General features: G+C 61.6%; 2 protein-coding genes across 4 annotated transcripts; both read right to left on the reverse strand.

Moving 5' to 3' along the window:
* Nucleotides 1-316: 316 nt before the first annotated feature.
* Nucleotides 317-4,791, reverse strand: PYCR1 (pyrroline-5-carboxylate reductase 1). Of its 3 annotated transcripts, XM_045489902.1 has the most exons (8): nt 4,673-4,790; nt 4,143-4,266; nt 3,864-3,934; nt 3,020-3,199; nt 2,593-2,814; nt 2,325-2,417; nt 2,013-2,176; nt 317-1,151 (listed from the first exon to the last, which is right to left on the reverse strand). In XM_045489902.1, the coding sequence occupies exons 2-8, from the start codon at nt 4,207-4,209 to the stop codon at nt 986-988; spliced, it is 963 nt and encodes a 320-aa protein (XP_045345858.1). In that variant the 5' UTR covers nt 4,210-4,266; nt 4,673-4,790; the 3' UTR covers nt 317-985. The 3 variants fall into 3 exon arrangements, with proteins under 3 accessions (XP_045345858.1, XP_045345857.1, XP_045345859.1); XM_045489901.1 differs by having other exon boundaries at nt 2,325-2,814; nt 4,673-4,791; XM_045489903.1 differs by lacking the exons at nt 3,864-3,934; nt 4,673-4,790 and having other exon boundaries at nt 4,143-4,254.
* Nucleotides 4,792-7,560: 2,769 nt separating this feature from the next.
* Nucleotides 7,561-9,884, reverse strand: MYADML2 (myeloid associated differentiation marker like 2). Its single transcript, XM_045489911.1, has one exon. The coding sequence runs from the start codon at nt 9,652-9,654 to the stop codon at nt 8,731-8,733; it is 924 nt and encodes a 307-aa protein (XP_045345867.1). The 5' UTR covers nt 9,655-9,884; the 3' UTR covers nt 7,561-8,730.
* Nucleotides 9,885-16,060: the final 6,176 nt, after the last annotated feature.

The following is a 16,060-nucleotide window of genomic DNA, read 5'->3' on the forward strand; positions in this document are numbered from 1 at the left end:
GGAGATGTGGAGGGTGCAGAGGCCGGCGCCCGTCCCAGAGCAGGGCCCGCCAAGCCCAGCCTTCGGTGCCAGCCTCTGGCCACAACCCTCGTGATGGGGGCCCAAAGCAGTACACTCTTCCCCAGAAGCTCCCTCCACCACTGCTGACTGGGAGACCCAGCCCCCCCACCCCCCGCCCGAGCCAGAATGCCGTGCAAAAATAGGGCTCCAGGACCTGTGGGCTGCTGATGGCCTCTAAGATTACACCCAACAAGGACCCTCTAGGGCAGCCGGGGCCTTCCCTCCACACGTGGTGACAGAGGTAGAATCAAGGCACTGACTTGGAAACCAATGTATTTAACCTAAAAGGTCAGGAGAGAAGTGACAGGCTTGTAAGTTGGGTCAGGAATGGGAGACAGGGGCCTTAACAGTCGGGACTATCGAAGAGCCCTTTTCTGAAATGCCAAATGGAGATAAGGGGCAGTGGTCCTGCTCCCTGGACTGAACCCTCTGGTCCTTCTCACACGGAGGACGAGGCATCCCCCCAAGTGGAGGTCGGGGAAGGGACAGGAGTGGGATGAAGTTCTCTCCTTGGCTGGGCCTTCACAGGAGTCGGGGGGTGCGGGGCGGGGGAGGGGGACTTGACCTTTGTACTCAGCAAGGGGCCAGGCCCCAAGCCAGTTGACCATGGGGAGTTAGCTCAGGCCTCCTGAGCTCCAGAGGAAGTGACTCTGACCCGGTGTGGGGGCAAAGGAAAGGTAGACTGAGGTCGGAGAATCCAGCTCTGTTCTGGGGAGGAAGCCCTCAGTGACTGTGGACATTCCCACTGGGAAGTGATGTGCCCCATCCCGGGTGACAACCCCAGCTGACCCCCGAGCTGACCAGAGTCGTGGGTGGCAGGCCCCTGCGGTGACACACTGAGGCCTGGGGCTAAGAACACACAGCCTCAGGGTTCCAGGCCCAGGAGGGAAGAGGAGGGGAGAGCAGCACGGGCTTGTCCGGCACCTCAGTTCCTCTTGCCTGCCGGGGCCAGGCTGTGGGGCGGCAGCTTGGAGTGGCCGGAAGGGGCCAGCGAGGACCCTGGAGCAGACTCCAGCTTCACCTTGTCCAAGATGGTCTTCTTGATGGAGGCCGGTGAGACCTTCTCCTGGTCAGCCATGGACTGCAGCTCCCTGAGGAGACAGTGGGGAGGGTTAGGTCCGAGGCTCTGTCTCCCTCCTGAGCCCGACCGTCCCCCGGGGAAGACGAACGCCTGCCTCCCCGGCACTGCTGGACAGTCACACCCACCTCGCGGCCTTCGCACCCACGGTTCCCTCCACCAGCCACCCCTCCGCCAGATGGCCATCTGCCTCCCTCACCCCTCCTTCAGATCAGCTCAGGGTCACCGGATCCACTAACAGCACCCAGACCCCAGCCCATCGTGCCCCAAGTGCGGGACATGTGCCTCATCTGTATCCCCTGAAGGCTGGGGCGGGGGAGCGGGCTGCATCCCAGCTCTGCCGTCGTGTTGTGGCGCCTGGAGAAGTTCTGGGTTTTGGCCGTGGCCAGCAGGGATGTGAGAGGGATGCCTGTCCATCCGGCAGATCCAGACTAGGGACAATGGCTCCAAGCCAAGATACTAATCCTGCTGCCCTCCTCTCTGATTTCCTCCCTGGTCTCACCGAGCCGGTGCCAGCGCACAGAGGCACATCCTGGGCCCGTCCTGCCGTCTAACTTGCTTAATCTCCCCAGGAGGAGGAGCTCGGGAGGAAGGTGTTGTCAGACCCACAGGGATCCCCTCCGGTTCCCCCAGGCCTGCCTCCCCGGCTTGGACGCGATCCCCCCCGCCCCCCGGTCTGAGGGCCGCAGAGGGGAGACTGTGGGGAGCAGAGTGCAGGCGCCGAGGGCAGCCCGTCCTCACAGAACAACGGATGGTGAGGGGCACCGCCGCCAGGCCTCGATAAGCATCCGCTGAGCGGCGGCTGAGCACAGCGGGCGGGGGCTCCTGTGCTGGGGCGCGCAGCCCCGAGTAGGCGGCAGCGGCGGGAGCCCACCGTGTGCGGGTGCAGGAGGCCTCCACGGCGTTGATGAGGAGCGAACGGAAACCCCCGCTCTCCAGCACGTGCAGGGCATGGATGGTGGCCCCACCGGGAGAGCAGACGTTGTCCTTGAGCTGGCCAGGGTGCTTTTCCGAGTCCAGGAGCATCTTGGAGGCTCCCTGCAGCCAGAGAGAGAGCTGGCTGCCGCGGGGGCACCCCTGCCCCCGGCCCCCCCTGCACGCCCACTCTCCACCCACCCGCCTGGGGGCGACAGCATCGGGCCTGGCAAGGAGTGGCCCCCAACAAAGCGTCAAGGAAAACACTGACCAGCAGAGCCTGGGCCCCGAGGCGGATGGCCAGGCGCCGCGGAAGCCCCATCTTCACGCCGCCGTCGGCCAGGGCCTCCAGGGCTGTGAACGCCTGCAGGGAGAAGGCGCCTGAACCTCCGCCCTAGGCCTTTCCTCCTTCTCCTCCAGGCGACAGTGGGTCCAGCAGCTCTGCCCACGGCAACCGAGCAGGGAGGAGTAGGGAGGATGTGCCCTGAGGTCCCCGCACTGCCCACCGCCACCAGCTGCCACCCATCCCCAGGCCTCACGTAGGCTGGGCCGCTGCCACTGAGCCCCGTGACAGCATCGATTAGGTCCTCCTCCACCTCGGTGCAGAAGCCCACACTACTCATGAGCTGCTCCAGGAGCCTGCCGTCTTCCACCTGGGCGTGGGTGCCCGTGGCGTACACGGTGGCCCCCTCCCGCACCACGACAGGTGTATTGGTCATGCAGCGGATGACTTTAGGGGCTGGCCGGAACGCCGTCAGCTTCTGGAGGAGAAACCGGCTGTGGGTCCATCCCACCCAGCAGGGTGTGCCGGGCACGCGTGTGAACGCGCTCACGCAAGCAGCGTGTCCCCACTCTCCCCGGGGGCCGGGCCAGTGCACCCGTTTCACAGCCAGAGCTCCTGACCACCGGGCAGCATCCGCCTCCACCCGCTCTGCAGATCCCACCGGCCTGGACCCACAGGCCCACCTTCTCGATGGAGCTGATGGTAACACCAGCCGCGCACGACACCACGATGTGCCGATCTTCAACGTCGGCGCCAATCTCATCCAGGATGAAGGGGATGATGTGCGGCTTCACGGCCAGGAAGAGCACGTCACTGTGCCTCACGGTCTCCTTGTTGTGGGACGTCAGGTTCACGCCCATCTTCTGCGGGGAGTGCAGACGTGGGCTCAGCCTGCCCCCCCCCCCCCACAGTGTCCTCCCCAAGCCCCACGTAGAGAACAGCACAGACGCTGCTGAGAGTGTAGACGGCCAGGGTCGAGGGCTCAGGGTGTGGAGCTCTGCCGGCCCCCAGCTGCCCTTCCCGCCCCAAAGTGGAAGAAGCACTCGGCCCCGGAATAGGTCCCCTGTGCAAACAGAAGAGGGGTGCCGCATCCCTGCCACAGCCCTGACCCACCCTGCCTCGGGCTGCCATCCCCCAGGTGTCCGGGTGGGAAGTCTCGAGCCTGGATCTGGAGCCAACGTATTCAGTCCCCAGATGTGTCTGACCTGGCCCCCACCGTCCCTGTGGAGGCCCCTTGGCGAACCCCATTCCAGACCAGCACACCCTCCCCACCAGCGACACCTGGGTCCCAAGAGCTAAGCAAGAGGGGCTATCAGCAGGCCAGGAGGCAGGGTCTGTGACATGCTCCCCCCAAGGCTCTTCTCTCATGAGCGGGGGAGGGGGGCGGGGGGGTGGTGGTGGCATGGTGTCTCCCGCGGGGACCTCCACCCCTGGCCCTTAGGGTCAAGGCTATCACACACTCTCCCCAGACACACTGACTAGCCCCTTCAGCGACTGCCTCCCTGACCCCCTCCACCCTGCACCTACCCTGAGGGCGGAAACTGTGGCCAGGTCCATGTCTGGGGAGCTGGCCATTATCTTGTGGGCAGCCAGGATGCCTGCGGGGAACAGAGTTCCTTCCTCAAGGCCTGGCCCGGCCTCCCTCCCTCACATTCCCAGGAAGGAAAGTGGAAATCCCACCGCTCAGAGTAAAACAGCAATCCCTGAGCCACCCCAGACACCCCAAGGCTGCCACTTCCCACAGGACTCAAACCCCTGCCTTCACCCGCCCCCTGCACAAGGGGCCCTCCCGGCTGAGGAGCCTACCTGCTGCTGTGAAGCCCTTGGCCAAGGCGAAGGCCAGCTGGCCCGCCCCGATAAAGCCCACGCTCATGCTGGACGCAGGCCCCGCCCACAGCCCTAGCAGCTGGCACCGGATACGCAGGGGCAGCTGCGGGGCGAGATGGGGCAGGATCCAGAGCAAGAAGAAGTTAGGTGTGCAGTGCCAGGCTTGGCCACTGGGCCGCTGGCCCTGCGCCCATTCCCCCCCCCCCAACCCCTCCATCCCAGCTGGTCCAACTTTCCCCTCTGCTGCCCGGCAGCCCCGACGTGGTAACTGCTCCAGTCTCCCTGCCCACAGTGCCGTTTCCGACCTGCTCCCGCGGGTCTCGGACCAAGGAGACAGGGAGGGGCGCGCCGACCTCCGGAAGGGGTCGGAGAGGGGCGGGGGGCGACGGATCGGGCCCGGAAGCTCCCCACGTCCGAGCTACCCCTCCCCTTCCTCGAGCCGGTGTGCGGATGCGCAGCCCCTCCCTGCACCGCCGCCCCCGCAGGACCCCAGCCCAGCGCGCGCTCACCCAGTTACCCCGCGCAGGTCTCCCGGCTCCCCAGCACCGCGCCCGCCACGCGGCACCCGGGCCCCGCCGGCCCCGCCTCCGCAGCTGCAGCCAATCGGCAGCGCGGCCGCCAGACGCCGGCCAATCGAGGGGCGCGGGAGGCGCCGAGGGGCGGTTGCATCAGCCGCTTGCCCCGCGCCCCCGCCCCCGCCCACCACGCGAGGTCCCCGCGCGCCGGGTCTGCGCGCCCCCGATTGCGCGTGGGGCCTGGGGCGCCGGGTCCGCCCGGCCGGAAGCTCTGCACGCGGGGCCTGGGTGGACCACGCGAGTTCGGGCACGCCAGGCTGGTGTCCTAGTGGCGCGGCGGCTGATCGCTGCTACTGGATCATCCTGTTTGGAGACGCCCAACCGTGTAATAGTTTGGCTTGTTTGCTTAGGGATTTTTTTTGTCCTGGTTTTTGTTTTTTGTTTTTGTTTTTTGTTCTGTGGGAGAGTTGAAAACAATTTGCAAGATGGAAACATTTAAAGCATACAATTTTGATAGTGTATTTTGTCGCTTTAAAATATTTTTATTGTAGGGGCGCTTGGTTAAGCGTCTGACTATGGCTCAGGTCATGGTCTCGTGGTTTGTGGGCTCGAGGCCGGTATCAGGCTCTCTGCTGGCAACCCAGAGCCCGCTTCTGATCCACTGTCCCCCCTCTCTTTGCCCCTCCCCTGCTCATTCTCTCTCTCTCTCTCTCTCTCTCTCTCAAAATAAATAAACTTAACAAAAAAAAAAAAAGGGCAAAAATTTCTCTATGTACCAAGAGGCTTGGAAACTGGAAAGGATAGCCTAAGCCTTTTTGGGCTCTTAAAATTAAGGGGCACCTGGGAGGTCTAGGTCAATCCCCTTTGACATCCGGACCCTCTTCTTCCCAACTGGGTTTTTTTCTGGGAGTCTTCTCTAGGGCTCTGGGGTGACAGAAGCCATAGACCAGTTACCATGTAAACCGCTCCAAACAGGTGCTTCGGGTGGGTGGTGATAAACCAGTAAATAGAAGATGAGATCCCATAGTGTTCCCCCAGCTCCCATGGAGCACCCCCATGTCTCCTGACATCTAGTCACCTGAAATCCTGACATCTTTGGCCCTGCATTTGGAAGAACGAGTCATTTTTCCCCTGAGGACTCGCTCAGAACTCATCCGAATTGAGTTTGCATTTGGGTTTCAGGATAGTCCAGGGTCTCAGTCAGCAGCAGAGTTAAGGGCAAAGTAAGAAGTCATCATCATTGGGGCGTCTGGGTGGCTCAGTCGGGTGAGCGTCCGACTCTTGGTTTCAGCTCAGGTCATGATCCTAGGGATTGAGCCCCACATCAGGTTCCCCACTGAGCATGGAGCCTGCCTAAGATTCTCTCTCTCCCTCTCTCTGTCTCTGTCCCCCTCCCCAGCTTTCTCTCCCTCTAAAAAAATGAACGAATAAAAGAAGTTATAATCATTGACAATCCGTCCTTGCCCCCAGCCCCGGGGAAGGGGTGAGCTGCTCTATTTTTTCAGTTCTGTATCTTCAATGGTGACAGATTGCTCTAAAACCTGATTTCAGCATCACCCGATGTCGTGCCTCGGAAGCAGGGCTGTGAGCTCTTGTTGACAGAGCGATGACTGACGATAACGCCACCAGACCACTGTGTGCTGACCGTGTGTGCGAGGTGGACTTCCTGGCCTCCTCCGCACGCCTGCATCTGGGCATTTAGCCCTCACCCTCTGAGGGAGGGGCCATCGTAAGGAGCCCTTCCCCAGTCGGCGCCCCCAGGCTCCATGCCCACCACCCCTCTGACCCCCCGGAACCCCTACCTCAGGACCCACGTGCCCCTGACTCCCGCCCACCGACATCTGCCCCTTGAGCCCACTCTTCTTGTCCACCGTGGACTGTCTGGGGGTGGCCCAGACTCAAACCCATACACAGAAAACCCAGCAGTCGCGCTGAGTTTTGCCTGACTGTATAATCAAAGGACAGAACCCCCTCCTTTGGAAAGTACTGTTTTTCAAGTGATAAAAACAAATAACTCCCTCCTCCAAAATGAGAAAGTCCTCTTGCCCCGGAGGTGACTCTTGGGAGAACATCCCAAGGCTCCTCCTGGGGGACTCCGCCATGCTTATGCTGAGTCCTGGATCCCTCCCCGCCTCTGTCTCCCTCTCAGGACCTTTGCAATTGAGGGTGGGTGGTGCCCTGGGGGCACAAGGCCCCTGGGCAGTGAGGAAATTGGGGAGTTGGCGACAGATGACCATTTCTGAAGTGTGGCTAGAAAAGGAGGGAAGACTGGTCGGTGTCCAGGCCTCCCTGTGGGCCAGGAAGGACGTGGCCCCCATGTTCCTTTGTCACCTGGAGACGTACCCTAGAGGGTACCATCTAGCCCCCGCTCTCCCTCACTCTCCCTCAGCCCGTGGGGGCCGTCAGGACACTCCAGGACACAGAGGCTCCTGGCCCCTTTGAGGATCTCCGTTGAGCCCTAACACCCGCCCCTTCAGGTGAAGGACCCCTGTCCTGTCAGCCGCCTGTCTCACACTCTGCCTGGCACCAGCGCAAGGGAACCCTGGGAAGCCCGCCTAAAAGCTGCTTGGGCTCGGCTGCCCCGGCACAGCGGCCCCTCTGCCCAAGGCTGTGCCCCTGGCAGCCCCCGGCAGCGGTGTGGGCGGTGTGACCCGGAGCCCCACCGGGAGGGGGGAGACGATCTTGGCGGCACCCTCACCCCTCCCACTGCCCACTGAGGAGGCGGACACTGCCTGCTTCTTCCCCAAGAGGCTGTCCCGCAGCCACGTCCTCCCTCAGTCAAGCCTAGTTTCAGCCCTTCTTCCGACTCACGTTGGAGGGATGGCCCAGGAGGTGCCCTTGGCCATTGTCCCCTGGGCAGAGACTGCTAACCAGAGCCAGGATGCGGGTCAACATTGGCGTTTATTTCCTGCTCGAGGCCCTAGACCCCTCGCTGGGCCAAGGGGCTGCTGTACTCTGGGGTGGCCCCGTCTGGGCTCTTGAGCAGGAGAAGCTGGCTAGAGCGTGGAGGGTGACAGTCCCGATGGGCTCTGGTGGTTAGCGGCCAGGTGAACGGATACTTGAGTGGAGGTCATGGGCCTGGGAGTACCAGGGAGGGACCCGGGGCCCAGGCGCTGTGGCCGAAGGGCTGGGCCCTCCCCCAGCGGTTCCAGACTAGCCTCCCTGGGCACCCCCCCCCCTGCCCCCCACAAGCTCTGCAGAAGCTGATTCCCGGGGCTGATGGTGAGCGCTTGGCGGGCACTCCCTCCCTGGGTGGGGACCCACCTCCCCGCCCCCCGCCCCCCAGCATTCTGTGCTCATTGTGGTGCCTCTGAGGCCGCCTTGTGTGACCACACTGTGGCCCTTGTCCTTGTTATAACCGCGTGGAAGTGGGCAAGGTGGGGCCCCAAGTCCTGGCTCCTTCTCTTTGAGCTGGCACACACTGACTCCCCAGCAGGGCCCTGCTGAGACAGCCTCCTTCCAGGGCTCTGGGGACCCTTCCCTCAAGTCTACAGGAGCCAGGTCCCCTTGTCCCTCTGCTGGCCCAGCTCTGACCCTCTCCTGGGCTCCTTTCCATCCCCTTCCCAGACCTGCAGGAATTGTCCCCTTTCCAACTCCGCTTAGGTCACACAGCCTGAGTGTGATCTCCAGACGCTGACGTGCACGTGAGGCTGCCTCCAAAATCCTAGCCTCAGTGTTCCCATCTCTAAAGCGGGTCACCACAGCGCCTACTTCAAAGGCTTCTTGTGTTACAGTGGGTAGCACTGAGCCAGGGAAAGCCAGGAAATGGAGAGAGGGAGACAGGGAGAGAGATGGAGATAGAAAGAGACAGAGAGCGCTGGGAGCTATCTCGGGGAGGAGCCTCGCCTATGTCCTGCTCAGGGCTGCCAGCCCGTCTGTCTTCCCTCCCTCCTCCCCAAGCCTAGCTGCGGAGCACTGCCCGAGGTCCAGGAGCACCTGTCCTGCCTGCCTCCCTCCAGCCTGCTCCTTGGGGGTCTGGGTTCGCCCGGGTCACCCCCCGAGGTGCCGGGAGCCCCCGGGGAGCACAGGTGGGTGCACTGCTGCCCACAGGGCTACAGGGGGGGCACGAAGCGGATCCTCTGGGAGTAGGCGAGGTCGGCGACGTAGAGGAGCAGGTTGACGTAGGTGAAGGTGGCCACCACCAGCTGGCTGTCCCAGAAGCAGCCGCCTCTGGGGCAGTCAGGGGGCCGTCCGGGCTCACCGTACTTGGGGTCGAAACAGAAGACGGGCCAGATGACCGCGGCACTGAGGTAGAGGAGCACGGCCAGGAACGTGTAGACCACCACCAGACGGTCGAAGGGGCAGCCCAGGCCCCCCGTGTGGCCCGTCACGCTCAGGACCACCACGGCCACCGTGGCCAGGAAGCACAGGCTGTAGACGGCCACGCACCACTGGGTGGCCACGTAGCGCCCGTAGCGGCTGTCGTAGACCAGTGCCCCAAAGATGATGCAGGCCACGAAGGCCTGGACGATCTTGAGGAGCCCTGACACCGTGGCCATGTAGCTGGCCACCTGGCCCGGCCGGGCCCGGGTCAGGGCTACCTCCGCGGCGTAGGCCAGGAAGAGGAGCCCGGCGAAGACGCTGGCTGCCAGGCGGAAGTCCCGGGCGGCACAGCCCGCGGGCTCGGGCGGGCACTCCAGCCGGGTGAAGTACAACGGGTAGATGACGGCGGCCGTGGCCGACAGCAGCGTGGCCAGCATGGCGAAGGCCGCCGTGAAGTTGCCCCAGGAGAGGTGCAGGCAGCTGTGGAGCCGGGTGAACTCACAGGCCACCACGAGGCCCGAGAGGGCAAAGCAGAAGCCCCAAGCGGCCACGCAGAAGGTGCCCTGGACGCCCGCGAAGCCGCCCCGGTGGGCCACCAAGCTGAAGGTGGTGCAGCCGAAGGCCAGCTGCAGGACGCGGGCCGTGCCCACGGGGGACGTCACAGCGCCGAGGTGCAGGTACCCGCCCCCGGGGGGCTCCATGGTGCTGCCCATCTGGACGGCCGCGTCGTCCTCGCCTCGCACAGCGCCCGCTGGCGCTGGGGTCCCTGCGGGGCTGCGGCCCCTCTGTCTCCTCCGGCGGCAGCCGTGACAGGTGCCGGCAGCCTGCAGCAGCCGTGACGCCGCCGCCGCGGCCGCCTTGACATTGCCGCAGGACAGCCTCGCTGCTGCCCGTGTGGGGCGGGCCAAGGCTCCCCCCGCCCCCCCCCCCCAGCACTATAAATAGGTGGTCACGATTTGAGCCCCGGAATAGCAGCCCGGGCGTGCCCGTCCCCATCCCAGAGGGTCATCTGACCCCTGCGTCCCCGCCAAGCCCCCGCTAGCACCGTCCGTTAACTCCTTGGCTGCTGGCGCTGCCCCGCCTCCGAAGCACCTGCGTCTGTCTGTCGGTCAGCTGGCTCCAGGGCCCGCGGGGGAGGGGAGGGAGGAGGGGAGGGAGGAGGGCAGAGCCGAGAGCGGAGGTGGGCTTGGAAGCCTCCGGGACCACCTGCTGGGGAGGATCTCCGGGAGGCGGGACCGCAACGCAGAGGGAGGAGGGGCGGGGGAGGGGGTTGGGGGCGGGGCTCCGCAGGCTGCCGCCCGCCCCCCCCCCCCCCCCCCCCCCCCCCCCCCCCCCCGTCCCCATGGAGGGAGGCTTGGCTCAGAGCTGAGGTGGTGTCAGGGCGGACCCTGCTGAGAGTGTCCCTGGGCTCCTACTCAGCCTGATCTCCTGGAGGTGCTGGGGCTGACCTTGGCGCAGAGTTTTTGTTATATTTGGGGGTTCATCACAGAGCTCCTCGCTTGTCCTTCCTCAACCTGTAAACTAGAGGAAACTCAGCTCTCCCATTTTGGGGCAGAAGTATTCATAATGTGTGAAATGCTTTTGAAGATGGAAAACAATTTTCTAACTGTGAAAGTAGTACCTTGAAGGCCCAGTCAATACAGGAAAAGACAAAGAAAAATCGCCCGTAATTCTGTTCCCTGACCATGAACGTCTCCTGTATGTGTGCCTCCTTCTCTTGACTTTTTATTTAGAAAATTATAAAATTTGGGGCGCCTGGGGGACTCAGTTGCGCGTCCGACTTCTGCTCAGGTCACGATCTTGCGGTTCGTGGGTCCGAGCCCTGCATCGGACTATGCTGACAGCTAGTTGCCTGGAGCCTGCTTCAGATTCTGTGCCTCCCTCTCTCTCTGCCCCCCTCCCCCCTTTCCCATGCGCTCTCTCTCTCTCTCAAAAATAAACGAAAAACTTGGGGCGTCTGGGTGGCTCAGTTGGTAGAGCGTCCGACTTCAGCTCAGGTCAGGATCTTGCGGTTCACAAGTTCGAGCCCCGCATCAGGCTCTGGGCAGACAGCTCACAGGCTGGAGCCTGCTTCGGATTGTGTGTTTCCCTCTTCTCTCTGCCCCTCCTCCGCTCATGCTCTGTCTGTCTCTCTCTCTCTCAAAGATAAATAAAAACACTAAAAAAATTTCAAATTTATGGAAGAATTGCAAGACAACACAATGAACGCTCAGACACCTAGATTCAAGAATTGTTAATATTTTGCCCTATTTGTTCTCTTTCCCCACACCAGTAATAATTAATGATATTGGCTAATTCTGCAGATATGACAATTTGCCCCAGACACTTCCGTGGGCATCTCCTATGAACAAGGCCATTCTCCCATAGAACCCGAACACAAGGGGATTTAAGAATGATCATGTTACACACGGTCCTTATTCCATTTTCCCCCCGTATCCCAAAATACACTTAAAATCTTTTAAAACGTTTGCACCAGGATCTGATGGGGATTATGCATTGCAGTGGTCTCCCAGTTATTCTGGAATAGTGTCCATTTCCCGCGCCCCCCCCCCATTTTATTATTTCTTTATTTATGTACTTTTTATTGTTTAAAAAAAATTTTTTTTGATGAAAGAGAAATAGAGAGTGAGTTGGGGAGGGGCAGAGACAGAGGGAGAGAGAGAGAATCCCAAGCAGGCTCCGCACTGTCAGCACAGAGCCTGACTCGGGGCTCAAACCCACGAACCGTGAGATCATGACCCGAGCCGAAATCAAGAGTTGGACGCTCGACTCGCTGAGCCACCCTGGGTGCCCCTGACACCATCTTTTTGAAGATTCCAGGCCAGTGGTTTTATAGACTGTCTTTCAACGTGTATTGGCTGTTTCCTCGCGGTTATAGATTCTGCTAAATGCTCTTGGCAGGAAAACCACAGGGAGACGCGCGTGGCCTCAGGGTGCCTGTCGAGAGAATGGTGACGGGATGAGTCCAGAGCGGGAGGCCTGGCTGTCGCTGGGGTGGTGTCCCCAGCACGGGTCTCCGTGGCCCCCGCAGTCCTCCCAGGCTCTCAGCAGCCTCTGGAGTCTCTCGTGGGGAGCGTTCTCCGTGAACACACACCCCCTTTACAAGTAGACTCGTAGTGGTCCTCTGACCTGATGTGTTTATGATTTTTCTGGAAGAGTTAACATTATCATGAAAGAAAGGATTCGTGTTGGTTTGCAGGTCGTGAGTCCTCCGAGATGGTGTCTGGATGCTGCAGGCTGGGGGAGGAAGGCCTCGCAAGGTAAACCTTCCGGTCCACTGACACTCAGGAGGAAGGCGACCCCGCGTGCGCCCTTTTGGGAAGGGTTCTGCTTCGTCCCTCCAGGCGTCCGCCACGTGCTCTGCTGACCCTGGACCGGGGAGCAAGGGGACATGGGCCTCCGCCTTGGGGGTGCAGGGAAGATGGGTCAGCTCCCACCGCCCTGCGACCCCAGGGAGCTGGAAGGAAATCCTCTGCTCGGAACAGACAGTTCCATTTACCACAAGTGGACCATCCTTTAGCCAAAGTTCACGCCTCAGCAAGTGGTAACGGTGAACCAAGCCGCTTTCCTCAACCGCTCAATCGGTGGCTGGGGCACAACCCCCCGCACCCTAACCGAAGAGGTCCAGCACGCGAAACCCTGAGCATTTCGGGAAGACCCGGTTCGGCGTGGCCAGCGCCGCGGGGCGGCCCTGGGCGCTCAGGGACGGCCAGCACACCTGTGCGGGTGGCAGGCAGCCTCCCAGGCACCCTGTGGCAGGTGCGGTGAGTGAGGGGGGCACCGCTGTGGGCTTCGGCAGAAGCCGACTCCCTTCCTGAAGACGGGACACACACAGACCTTGCTGGGGTTTCCAGCCGCCAGCACGGAGATGCCTGGAAATCAGGCCAAAATGCAACGAGAGATGCTGGAGAGGGACAGGCATGGCAGCAGCGAGAGTGTCCCGGCAAGCTGGGACATGGCCTGACAGTGGCCACGGAGTCCAAGTAGGGCAGCATCCCAGGGCCAGCGTCCATGGCTGTCCCACGTCCCCCCGCCCCTGCGGCCCCCTGGCCCTGCAGAGCACGGGGGGGCCTCAGTGGCCCTGCCCGGGAGAGAGCTGTGGCCGGGGTGGCCCGGCCAGGGGCCTGGACAGAGCAGCAGGCACTGTGTCTGAGCCTGGGTGAAGCCCCTTCTGGCCACTTAGTCCCCCATTTCCCTAGCTCCCTGCGGGTGGAGCCCGGCCCTGAGTTCTCTGTGCAGGCGGGCCTGAAGCACAGGCAGAGGCAGAAGAAGCGGGGTGGGGGGTCTGCTCAGGGGCAGCCCCCGTGCCTGGGCCCTGCAAGCCTCCCCCGGCCAATTCCTAACCGCTCCCCGCCCGGAGGGGCCTACAGAGCTGGAGAGATCACAGCAAAATCGGCTTCCTTTGCTTTGCAGTCGGGCTCTGCTGCCCACAGCGGGAGACTCGGGCCGTGTGGCCACGCTGGGGAACAGAGGCCAGGCTGGGCGGCTGCTTCGTGGCTGGGACGGTAGCCGGGACCCCTGGGAGCCTGACATGGGACACGTTCCAGATTCCAAGCACAGACTCCCCAACTACCTGGCGCAAGGCTGCTCGGTGGTGACGCCTTCTGTTCTCAAGCCTCCACTCACTTGTCACAATTTAAAAAACACCGAGAGGGCGCCTGGGTGGCTCAGTCGGTTGAGTATCTGACTTCAGCTCAGGTCATGATCTCGTGGTTCATGAGTTTGAGCCCCGCGTCAGGGTCCGTGCTGACAGCTCAGAGCTTGGAACCTGCTTCACATTCTGTGTCTCCCTCTCTCTCTGCCCCTTTCCTGCTCATGCTCTGTCTCTATCTCTGAAAAATAAATAAACATTAAAAAAAAAAAACAAAACCCACTGAGAATCTAGCTTCTTGTAGTGCAGAAATAGCAACTAAATGTTCAGTGAATTTAGCCTTTTTTGGGGGGTCAGTGAAGGCCCCTCTGAAGAGGGGACAGCTTGGCTGTGAGCTGAGTGATGCCACGAGCAAGTGTCCACACGACAGAAAGGCAGGGGTGGCTGCTGTGTGTGTGCTCAGGGGACACGGAGGCTTGGTAGCTGGAATTTGGGCGCGAGGGCCGGCGGTGGGGGCAGGACAGCTGGGAGGGAGGCTCTGGAGGCCCCGCCCACCGTGTGCACATCTTGCCCGTGCTGTCGGATATTTTGGCTTTTTTTTTTTTTTTTACATTTCCATTTATTTTTGAAAGGGAGACAGAGACAGAGCGTGAGTGGGGGAGGGGCAGAGAGAAGGAGGCAGAGAGTCTGAAGCTCAGAGCCCCACGTGGGCCTTGAACCCACGAACTGTGAGATCATGACCTGAGCCGAAGTCGGACGCTTCACCAGCTGAGCCACCCAGGCGCCCCGGATCTTTTGGCTTTTTTTGAAGCTCCAGGCTTCAGGTCCCGGGCAGCAAAGCTTATGCTCTGGTCATCACGTACCGGAAAGCTGGGCCATGGGTTTGGAGTGAACGTTCTGAGCACTTTTTTAATCAACTTTTTACATCTTGGAGCAGTTGCAGGATCGCAGCAAAACTGCCGGGAAGGTCCAGAGCTTGTCCGCGTGCCCGCCCCTCGCGCACAGCCTGCCCACATACCCGCCACGGTGCTGTCGGAAGCCTCGTGCAGGGACGTTTCGCCTGCTCGTCCCTCCCCCACCCCGGCAGCCCTGGATCCTTGTCCTGTCCCCACAGCTCTGCCTTTTCCCAGGGTGCCTGGCACTTGGAGTCACACAGCCTGGAGCCTTTGCAGACCAGCTTCTTTCAGTAATATGCATTTAAGGTTCCTCTAGGTCTTTTCCTGGCTTGGTAGCACATTGCTTTTTAGTGCTGAGTAATAGTCTGTCGTTTGGATGGAGCACAGGTTATTCAAGAATCGGATGCTCGGGGCTCCTGGGTGGCGCAGTCGGTTAAGTGTCCGCCTTCAGCCAGGTCACGATCTCACGGTCCGTGAGTTCGAGCCCCGCGTCAGGCTCTGGGCTGATGGCTCAGAGCCTGGAGCCTGTTTCCGATTCTGTGTCTCCCTCTCTCTCTGCCCCTCCCCCGTTCATGCTCTGTCTCTCTCTGTCCCAAAAATAAATAAACGTTGAAAAAAAAAATGTTTAAAAAAAAAAAAAAAAAAAAAAGAATCGGATGCTCAACCGAATGAGCCCCCCAGGCGCCCCTGGTCTTTTTTTTTTTAAAGTAGGCTCCACACCCAATGCGGGGCTTGAACTCACAACCCTGACATCAAGAGTCAGTCGTGTGATCTATCGACTGAGCCAGCCAGGAGCCCCCAACCCCCCTGTCTTTAAAGTATGTCCTGAGCATTTTTGTTCCCACGGGAGAGTAAAAGCAGCACCATTTCTAGAAAAGCCGAGAACTCAGTGTGGAGAGCGCTGCGTGTCACTTGCTGAGTACTGAGGTTTGGCCGCCCCACGGTCCTTGAGTGTCCTGGGCTCGTTTTGTCACTGGTCTGGCAGTGACACAGCCCGGACAGGCCACTAGGCCGGTGGTAGGTCTCATCTCTCCTTGTCAGGAACGCGTGGAGAAGGGTTTGTTCATTTGGTGACAGAAATCCCTTCGGGTATAACCCACAGGTATGACGTTCAAAGGTGCACAGCGCATCCGAGGAGCTGCCTGCTCCCCCCCCCAGCCCGCCTCGGACATCTGTCCAATGGTGCTGATGTTGCCGCCCCCGCTCTTCTCTGCACAAAGAGCTGGGGTTTAGACGGCGCCGCTCGAGTCCCCTGTCCAGCTTGATTATGGCCCCTTCCAGTGAAGCCCCCCCTGTTGGGCCCTCCCAGCCCCCTCTCCCACCGGGAGCCCCCCATCCACGAGGAGCCTGAGGAAGGGCCGCTCCCCCGAGCCAACAGCCCCCCTGGATTCCCCTTCTTCCGTCTACAGCCCTTGCCCACCCCATCCCTGAGCTCACTGTCTCCTTTGCCCTTGGGACCGCATGGGTTCCCACAGAAGACCATGGGGCCGCGGTCCCTGGAGACCCCAGGTGGGCCGCTCGGCGCCACCTGGGGAAGCCAACGTTGGTGATGACCGGGCCCAAGGTGGGCTGGGAGGGGCCACGGCGCTGCTCGGCAGATGACACGGGCCCTCCGGTTCTGCCCCGATCCCT

The sequence above is a fragment of the Leopardus geoffroyi genome, chromosome E1, assembly GCF_018350155.1.
Source record: "Leopardus geoffroyi isolate Oge1 chromosome E1, O.geoffroyi_Oge1_pat1.0, whole genome shotgun sequence".
NCBI classification, from domain to species: Eukaryota; Metazoa; Chordata; class Mammalia; order Carnivora; family Felidae; genus Leopardus; species Leopardus geoffroyi.

Coding starts and splice junctions, on each gene's coding strand:
- MYADML2 (XM_045489911.1), bottom strand. CDS start 9,654: ATGGGCAGCACCATGGAGCCCCCCGGGGGCGGGTACCTGCACCTCGGC.
- PYCR1 (XM_045489901.1), bottom strand. CDS start 4,209: ATGAGCGTGGGCTTTATCGGGGCGGGCCAGCTGGCCTTCGCCTTGGCC. Junction 2,815..3,019: donor CCATCAGCTCCATCGAGAAG/GTGGGCCTGTGG, acceptor TTTCTCCTCCAG/AAGCTGACGGCGTTCCGGCC. Junction 1,152..2,012: donor GCCTCCTGCACCCGCACACG/GTGGGCTCCCGC, acceptor CTGTCTCCTCAG/GGAGCTGCAGTCCATGGCTG.